This window comes from Engraulis encrasicolus, chromosome 6 (assembly GCF_034702125.1).
Source record: "Engraulis encrasicolus isolate BLACKSEA-1 chromosome 6, IST_EnEncr_1.0, whole genome shotgun sequence".
Lineage (NCBI taxonomy): Eukaryota > Metazoa > Chordata > Actinopteri > Clupeiformes > Engraulidae > Engraulis > Engraulis encrasicolus.
The window spans coordinates 44,681,964-44,691,963 of record NC_085862.1 but is presented as its reverse complement, the minus strand read 5'-3'; the positions used below and the strand labels follow the sequence as shown (position 1 = coordinate 44,691,963).

Sequence of the window (10,000 nt, the reverse complement as noted above, 5' to 3'; positions counted from 1 at the left end):
GCCTACCACCAGCCACCCGCCACCCGCCATCCTCCCAAAAACACACATCAACCAATCCCCCCAGCCCTTTGTGGCGTTTACCTGACAGTGTGTGTGTGTGTGTGTGTGTGCGTGTGTGCGCGTGTGTGTGTGTGTGTGTGTGTGTGTGTGTGTGTGTGTGTGTGTGTGTGTGTGTGTGTGTGTGTGTGTGTGTGTGTGTGTGTGTGTGTGTGTGCCTGCACGTTTGTGTGCGTCTGTACGGGCGTGTGTGTGTGCATTTGCGCGTGTGTGCGCGACCTTGCATGTATGGGCGTACACATATACTGTGCGTGTGCGTGCATGCCTGTGTGTGTGTTTGTGTCAGTGAAGGTGAGCATTTTTTGTCTGTCTCCTGTGTCTGTGTGTACAGATACAGTACACGCATACTGTATATGTGACTGGGGGTGTGTGCGTGCATGGTCTTTGTCTCTGTCCCTAGGCCTTGTGCTTCATGCCTCACTGCATGTTTGACCATGTGTGTGCGGCACGCGTGTCTCTGTGTCACCAGGCCCTGTGCTCCATGCCAGAGAGCAGCCAAACGCCGCGTCAGCAGCGGGCTCACAGCACCAGCAGCAGCGGCTCCAGCGACGCGGCCCACACCAGCTCCTCCGGTGAGGAAGACGAGGAGGAGGAGGACGCCGTCGATGCAGACGCAGAGGCCGACTTCTCCAAGGAGGACCCCCTGCATCACCATCACCACCACCACCACCACCACCAGGCCAAGAAGGTCTCCTACGACTTGGGGCACACCAGGCATAAGTCCTCCGAGCGTTCCAGTAAGTCAAGTCAAGTCAAGTCAAGTCGGCTTGATTGTCAATTTCTTTACATGCACTGGTCATACAAAGAATTGAAATTACGTTTCTTACTTTGCCAGTGTAAGTGTTCTCAGCCTTTCTTGATCTAATGCCCCCTGATCACAACCCTACTGACGCCCTAGTCAGGATACGCCCTCCTTGTGACGCAACACCCTAGGCGTTGCTTCCACGTTGTCAGGCAAGGACCAATACAAATCTTGTTTCTGAGCCCCGGAGAAATCGGGAACTCCACCCACTTTTTTGGATAGCAATCAACTTTGAGCAGCTGCAATGGAGTGTTCAAGGTGACGTGGATTAAGCAGAGACGCTCTATTAGGACTAAGAAAAGGACTAAGAAAGGCACAGCCTTTTCTGGCCTCGACCAGTGGCGAGCCGAGGGAGGCGGGTTAATCAGGCCATTTGGGAAACGTTACTTGTTGTCTTCTTGGTCAGACCAACATCTCTGTACGAGATTTGAAAGTCGATGATAATCAGGCAACCAACGCCCATCCAATTAGCCTGATTAACACTAGAGTACCTCACCCTTCTGGAAATAAGCTCATTTTCCACCTCCCCTTCAGTTGAATAATTGAGTTTTATGGTTATAAATTGAGTTATAATTGAGTTTCTGGTTATAAATCTGGTCTGGAAACTACCTCTATAGCAGTTCCAAGCTAGAACGACTCATCTCTACAAATGGTGAATTATATCTTAAATAGAGGACACTGCATGAAGGGGTTAACGCTCTTTGGTTGTCCTGCAGGTTAGGAAGCAGAATCGCCATTTTTCGAGAATTATGGAGACACGGGTACACTTCGCCTAAGTTACTTAATGTAGATATATCCCCTTCAAAGCAAATTCTGAAGTGTCTCTCAGCCTGTTACCACTACAAGACTCACTGAAATCATTTTGGAAAAAATATTTGAATGCTAACAAAATCTGCGTAGTGTCCCTTTAATGGTTATGGAGTTGTTCTTGAGAGATCCAAGGGGTTACTGCTTTGAATGTCGAACGTCTTCCAGTTGGGAAGAATACGAGTTGAGGTGTCTGTTTCACCAGGCCCTGTGCCTGTGACAGCAAATGACTAATGCTGTGCTGCATTCTTATCCAACGGCTGAAGTGCCCTTGAGCACGGCACCTACAGTAAGTAACCTGCCAGTGGTTCAGGTGTATTGTACTATCCCCTTCTCATAAATAACTGTAAGGTGCCCTGGAAAAGTGCCTCACCTTAGCAGTGCAGCGTAACTCACTCAGCCCATTTTGCAGTGTTACTCCAACACCCAGAGAATAGGACCAAACACCATGAGTGTTCAATTCAACTCTGTATATTCAATCTACACGGTATATTTTATTGTGCAGGTGCCCACTCATGCGTGGCGCCAGGCGAGCAGGATGTGCCGTGGTAAACTGTTTCCTCTTTTGTGGAACTGCATGGGTGGGGGCAGGCAACGAGGGAGCCCCCTTCTCTCTCTCTCTCTCTCTCTCTCTCTCTCTCTCTCTCTCTCTCTCTCTCTCTCTCTCTCTCTACCTCTCTCTACCTCTCTCTCTCTCTCTCTCTCTCTCTCTCTCTCTCTCTCTCTCTCTCTCCCGGTCTCTCTCCACGCCTTCATGCTCTCCAGATGAGTGCAAAAGCCCTTAATCACGTTGAATAATTCCCTGGATTTGTAGCACACTCATACACAGGGATTTACGCACCGACACTTACACACCGGTACACACACACACACACACACACACACACACACACACACACACACACACACACACACACACACACACACACACACACACACACACACACAGAGAGTCATATTTTGGTACGCAAACACACTGACACGCATGCACACGCGCACGAACGCACACATACACAGAAAGATACTCACCTGAAGTGCATCTTTGAAGCAGACCATGCCTAGTCATGTATTTATTAAAAGGCAGTTGGAGAAGCAGCTGACTTTGTTATCTGGCCTCTCAGAGGCCGGCCGAGATCACATACAGCCTTTTCTGTAACAACATTTCTGATGCGTTCCAGTCCGCTGACCTCATGCAGCCCAGTTTCACCTTTCTGCAGTCAGTCCAGAATAGAGAGAGAGAGAGAGAGAGAGAGAGAGAGAGAGAGAGAGAGAGAGAGAGAGAGAGAGAGAGAGAGAGTGAAGGGTGGCCTGCCGGCCTGTGAATTCACTATGAGCTTGAGACCTGACACGTTCTTACATTCCTCAGGGGTCCATAAACACCTATATTACATTTCAAGCCAAACTCCAGCTCACTTTGACTTTATTTATTTATTATCCTTTTCAGGGGTAGTTTCAGGTGGCTATGACCTGTGTTGATTTTAGAAAAAGGGATTCAACTCTTCAACTCTTCAACCATCTTCACTTGACTTTACACCACGTGTGTGTGTGTGTGTGTGTGTGTGTGTGTGTGTGTGTGTGTGTGTGTGTGTGTGTGTGTGTGTGTGTGTGTGTGTGTGTGTGTGTGTGTGTGTGTGTGTGTGTCTGTGTGTCTGTCTGTGTGTGTGTGTCTGTGTGTCTGTGTGTCTGTGTGTCTGTGTGTGTGTCTCTGTGTGCAAGTGAGCATGCGTGCATGTGCGTGCGTGTGTCAGGGGTTGTAAAGGCAAGGTCCTCACCCGACCTTATGACGACAATTTTCTTGTGTGAGGAGAGGGGGGTTCCAAAGAATATAGCACAATACATTCTTAAGGCAAATGTAGCCATATTGAGGGTCTGCCTGCTCGGCTGATGACATTTCCATGCCAATGTGTCATTTTATACTTCAATACGATATAACATGCATAAAATACAAGTGTGCTTTTCCGTCACTGGGTGGGTGTTTAAACGTTGTAAAAAATCATTGGGCACTGCTTTTTCTGCAATTTTTTTTGGCTTGCACCCTCGTGTGAGAAATGACAGTTACATACAATACTTCTGGATCATGTCATCCATTTTACCCAAATACCTATCTATAGTAGACAAACAAAGTACTATTTCATAAAAGAAGTGATTTGTCAATTAATTATTATGTTAGACCAGCATTAAGTTTTTCCTACATTTCGAGTACTGTAATTTCAACAGCAGTTCATCACCTTTTAATTAGACTTTGCTCTTCAATTCCAATGTAACTTAAATATGATTCTGCCACTTAAAAAAAGAAAAAGTGGATTTTTTTATCTTTTCTTTTTTTAATCTTTCTAATTACTTAGTCATGCGCGCTATTGTTGCAGCTCACTGTATATAGAAAATGGATTACTCTGGGCATTTTTTTTTCTCTGCTCTGAAGCATTTACACGGCACTGTTTTTGTTTTATTTGTTGTAATCAGGAACAATGCACTCGTTCGTTCTCGTGTAGAGTGGGAAATGAAGGTACAGTACAAGTGAATAGAGAATTTGAATTTAAATTAACTGTATTATCGTCTAACATGTAAGTAAGGCATTACATCACAGTTTCCATAGCCTCATCATCCACCCCTCCACCTTCACCCTCACCTGCAAAGGTGCGGTAATATCCAGAGTGCAGGCCGTATAGCCTGACAGATTAATTAAGTGTTTGAGAGTACCCAAGGACAGTGATTACAAAGAGAGGCCAAGGAAAGCATGTTGTGCTCAGCCTCAGAGCCGCTGACAGCTTCGCCTTGGCCCGGGACAAAGTCATCTGAAAGGCCTCCCGCTCCCCCCACTCAATGCATACAATGTAATAAGTACCCAATTCTGGGCTTCCTTTCTCCCTGGGCCCAGACAACTGACCTCTTTGTCCCTCCCCTTGTCAGCTTCCCTGCTCAGGCTAGCTCGGCCCAGCCCGGCTGGTCGGTTGGCAAGTCTGGCCAGGGCTGGAGCCGCAGTAGTGGTGGGGATGAAGGACAAAGCAGTGATTTGGCTGCTGTTTGTGAGCCAGCCCATGCTGCTGTGACTGTGACTCCAGTCCTGCAAGCCCATTTGGGGGCGGACTAAGCTAAGCCCTTATAATGCGCTCCATTTGGCAACCGCCGTCCCTCAAGACCCGGCCATGGAACTGCTGCCATCGTCCATGCTCACACTCGTGCTCTCCCTTTCTTTCTCTCTCTCTCTTTCTCTCTCTCTCTTTCTTATTCAGTCTCTCGTTGTTTCTCTCTCACTCAGTCTCTCTTTTACTCTCTCTTTCTCTCATCGTTGCACTCTCTTGTAACCACCCTCTTTCTTTTGCTGTCTCTTGGTCTTTCTCTTTCTCTCTCTCTCTCTTTCTCCATCTCTCCGTCCCTCTCTCACTCACTCATCACTGCTGCCCCTCTCTCTTTGCGTCTGGCCAGTGCACAAGCTGGAGGTCGTTCAACATCAAGCGTGTCGGGGTGGCAAAGCTGTAGAGCAGACCAGGGCGAGTAGCCGGGCAGAGAGAGAGAGAGATAGAGATAGAGAGAGAGAGAGAGAGAGAGAGAGAGAGAGAGAGAGAGAGAGAGAGAGAGAGAGAGAGAGAGAGAGAGAGAGAGAGAGAGAGAGAAAGAGAGAGAAATGGCCAGAGAGCGAGAGAAAGAAAAGCAGAGGTAGAGGGAGTGAATTTGGAGCAGGGGTTAGGAGAGAGATGGCCAGAGAATAAAAGACAGTTTGAGAGAGAAGGAGATGGTGCAGAAAGAGGGAGAGAGAGAGACTGGCAGTGAAAGAGAGAGGGAAGGAAAAAATGAAAGAGAATGAAAGAAAGCGTGAGCAAGCACGAGTGGGAGAAAAAAGGAGCCAGAGCGGCACATACTTCTCTAATTAATGAAAGGCCTTTCTGAAAGTTTTTTTTTTGTAAGGGGTGAAGAAGTGTTTTTTTTTGTCCCACTCGTCATTCAGTCACTCATTCAGTTGGCCAATTCAACTGTTCTCCCCTCCTCCTCACCACCCCAAGTCAATAGAGTTGGGTATTTGAAGGAGCCGTGTGTCTTTCATCTGTGAGTACAATTATTTGGGTCACCATTTTAATCAGTTTTCTATTTCTCTGTTTTTTTCCTCTTCCCTTTCCTTCTTCTCTTTTTGTCCCCTTCTTTACTTCGCCTCACTCCCTCTCTACGTCCCTCCTGCTTACCCTTTTTGCTCCCTGCCCGTCCTACCCCCCTCCCCTCCTTTCTTTTTGTCCCTGCCTTACTCTTTCCATCCCTCCCGCCAACCCTCCTGCTCTTCCTCTTCCTTTTCTCTCGCTTTGTCTTTGTCTTTCTGCCTCTCTCTCATGTCCTTTCATCCACTACTCTCTCTCTCTCTCTCTCTCTCTCTCTCTCTCTCTCTCTCTCTCTCTCTCTCTCTCTCCCCCCCAGGTCGAGTGCAGGGCAAGCCTCCTCTCAAGACGGTGCGTCTTCGCTACGCGGCCTCTCCCACCCTGACCGGCCCCATCCGGCGCTCCGTCTCCTGCCCGCGCTCCATCTCCTCCCTGACCGCCCAGTCGCCCACCAACGACCAGCGGGGCATCTCCAGCAAGACCCCTCCCCCCTCAGCATCCGCATCCTCAGCATCAGCATCAGCATCAGCATCAGCATCAGCATCAGCATCAGCATCAGCATCTTCCACGGCGTGGTCCTCGGCAAGCCAGCGGCCCAGCACGGCCTCGCGCTCCCACTCCCTCAGCCGCAGCGGCTCCCAGCCCCCCCGCGTCCCCCACAGCAGCAGCCTGGGCACCATCCACGCCAGCATGGTCTGCTCCGTACGTCTCTGTACTCTGTCTCATTTATATATATATTGTACCTCCTTTATATTGCATAGACATTACATTACATACAGTCATAAATATAGAATTACATTATAGTCTCCCATACACATATACAGTATATACATACTGTACATACATACATTATATACAGTACATCTCACTATCCACACCAACATGGTCAGCTCCGTGCAGCCACTGTACTCTCATCATACAGTACATACATAATGTACATTATTCGCATCTCACCATCAATGAAAGCCCCCTCTGACTGAACATGTACTACACCAGAAGTGACCATAGCGAACAGGTAGCTGAGATCGCTCTTTACATGATATTGACATTGAAGGATTCCAATTGGTTTTCACCGAACCGCGTCCTAGTTCATATCCATAATGTTGACTACTGAAATTCACTCTGGTCGCCTAGTTCCCTTCGACCCTGGCGATTTTATTTTTGGTTGCTCGGTTTGCCCACCCCCCGATAGACAGATAAAGACTTTCTGGTGGTTTCTGGTGTACTGCTATTGCCTATCCTACCATCCTCACATCATTTTAACCAGGGGACCAAATCACATTGAGATAGATATCTCTTTTACAAGTGAGTCCTGGTCAAGGCAGCAGCACCATGTACATAATGCATACGTACGTCCAATGCATCTCATTATCCATGCGCCCGTGGCAGATCTGTACTGTACGGGTCCATCGCTCCTCTTCTGTCTCTTATGCCCTTTTCCATTCTCTACGTACATCCCACCGTCCTCTCCCACTTGTCAAAGCTCCATAATGTTCAGCCCGCCAGCTTTTTTACCCTCCTAGCCTGTCCATACGCTTTCCCATTCCATTCACCTCACCTATGATGGCTACACACCCACATGACCTGCTCTGTACCGTACGTTGATGTACTGTACTGTACTGTACATCCCACTGCATGTCACAGCTCTGTATATTCACCCCGTCCTCCCATACTTATGCATTCAGTGCGTTTCAGTATCCACGCCCACACATCGTAGCTCCCTAGCTCCCTAGGTCCCCAGGCTCCTCTAAAGCAATCACTCCCTCCCTCTTCTGTCATATGTTTTCACATTCAATACATCTCAGTTGTCTCCCTCACCTACTCCATTGGCTACATGAGCTGCTTGGCACATCTACTTCAATTTGCCCCTATTTCCGGGTCCTACCTGCATTTTGCGTTGCATACATGGCTGCTGACAGCTTTGGCTGGGCCTACAACCATTGATACTGAATAGAGGGGATACCGTATATCAAGGGAGGGTAAACTCAGGCTCGGAGGCCACATGTTGAGCCTTTTCAGTTGGCCCACAGAGCTTTTACAAGAAAGACCACTTTAAAATCCAGTATGATGCCCTCATCCAACATTCTTAAAATGGCTGCCCTTCGGACTACACCCAGAAACCGGAAGAAAACTGTCGTTCTCAGTGTTGCTAAGGAAATGAATGCAGGCATTTAGGGTGGAAGAATCCTCGCAGATCAGTCACGGATGCCTCAAAACAGTTGAATGGAATAAAATAGAAGAATGCGGTCCTTGTACCCTATATACGTCAGTGCCCACGACAATGCCATCTGAAAGACCCGCCCATCCAATGCATACAATGTATTGAGGGCCCAAGTCCGGGGCCCCTCTGGGCCTGGGACAATTGACCCATTTGTCCTCCCCTGTCAGCCTCCCTGATTCCATACATGTATCTCACCTGTTTACATCACCAATGTTTCTCTCCAATACAGCTCACCTATGTAGGCTTCCTGACCTTCTCCACACCCCATGGCAAGACTATTACATTGAGACTTCACACCATGGCATGTTTTCTCTATGGTCTTGCTTAACTGCAGATTGACACCTTCTGTATCTTCGGGGGCTTCTGAAACGTGAAGATCCGTAATAGGCGGGCGGTCCCTGTACATTCAACAGGGTTGCTAAGTCTCACCATCCATGACGACGATGTCAGTTCAACACACCTGAGTTGTATACGTCCTTCGCCCAGTGGCCCATCCTCCCATCCTCCCATATGGGTTTACATTCAACACGCATTCTTTTTGTCTCGTCACTGACTCTGGGCCACTTCTATTCTCTTACATGACTGGCTTTGTTTTGTATGTGTCTTGCCTTGTGACTACGCCTCACGCCACCCCACCCCACCTCACTTGTCCCCTGCAATTTTTTACATTCGCCACACATCGTTTTGTTGTCTCTCAAGTGATGTCATAGAAGACCGTCTTTACAGTATTACATTCAACACATTGCCTTTTGTTTTCTTTTGTGTTGTAAAATCTCCATGGGGATTCTGGTAGCTCAAGGTTACGTCTTCAGTCCACAATCCACCCTCAAGAGATTTCAGACACACACGGCTTATTATTTCTCGATACAAATACTTTCAAAGTGATCCTGTGGCTAAAATCACCCGCGTCAGTAATTTCATGCAGATGTACAGTAGTTTGTACATTTACTGATATCATGTTTGTCAGTTTGGAGGACAAATGGCATCTGCTGAATCGATGCACATTCAAAACAATGTCTGTGGAAATTTCAATGTAGTGTTCAATTTTAAAAAATATCGGAACAGTGAATTCCCCCCACTGCCGTCCCCCTCAGTAAGACGGCACAGATCCCCAAATGAAGTTAGCAGACAGGCCTGTTTCAACCTGATGAGTCTGACACACTTTCCAGAGAGAGAAAGAGAGAGAGAGAGATAGAGAGAGAGAGAGAGAGAGAGAGAGAGAGAGAGAGAGAGAGAGAGAGAGAGAGAGAGAGAGAAACCAAGTCATGGCCAGGAGAAGTTATGAGATTTTTCCACAGAGTTGCCAGGAGTCCCTTTTAGTTTATTATGCATTCAGTGTGGCCTGATCCTTAAGCGCAGGCCTCATTTATGCATTTCCAAACCACTGCGCCGTCCGCCACACTGCGCAATGCAGAGACAAGACATTTAAACTTTTCATACAGAGAGCCCTCCTCCTCCCTCCTCCCTCCCATGGCTGAAGTTGAGCTGCAAATCCATATTGTCACATACTCAGAGTGTAACATTATCCCATATAATCTAGCTCCCAAGATAAAAGAAGATACACAGAGAAAGAGGGAGAGGAGAGAGAGAGTGTATGAAAGTGTGTGAAAGAGAAAGATAGTGAGAGAAGCATGAGGGAGGAAGGGAGAGCGAGAAAGTGAGAGAAAGAGGGAGAAATGGTTGGATGTGGAGAGAGAGAGAGAGAGAGAGAGAGTAAAAAAGAAAAAGAATGAGAGCGAGAACTAGCGAGAAAGGGAGAGGGAGAGAGAAATGGGTACAGAGAGAGAGAGAGAGAGAGAGAGAGAGAGAGAGAGAGAGAGAGAGAGAGCAGGCTCTGCCATCCAGGCCACAGTGGCTGTGCTGGTGCGCTGGCTGTGCTGTGCTGGCTGGGGCTGAGGCTGGTGCTGGGACTGAGGCTGGGGCTGAGGCTGGGACTGGGGCTGGGGCTGGGCGGGCAGTGAGCGATAGCTGCCCTCAGAGGAGCGGGCGGCCAGGGAGTAGCCTCCTAATTGTGGCCACATTGTTGTC

At 48.1% G+C, this 10,000-nt stretch overlaps 1 protein-coding gene across 1 annotated transcript in view; it reads left to right on the top strand.

Annotated features, from left to right (window-relative positions):
• The window catches only part of ttll7 (tubulin tyrosine ligase-like family, member 7), a 91,056-nt gene that overhangs the window by 64,112 nt on the left and 16,944 nt on the right, over positions 1 to 10,000 (top strand). Inside the window, exons 15-16 of the mRNA XM_063201729.1 lie at positions 527 to 794; positions 6,071 to 6,453. Of these exons, the coding sequence (XP_063057799.1) occupies positions 527 to 794; positions 6,071 to 6,453 (651 nt within the window). The remainder of the gene's footprint in view (positions 1 to 526; positions 795 to 6,070; positions 6,454 to 10,000) is intronic.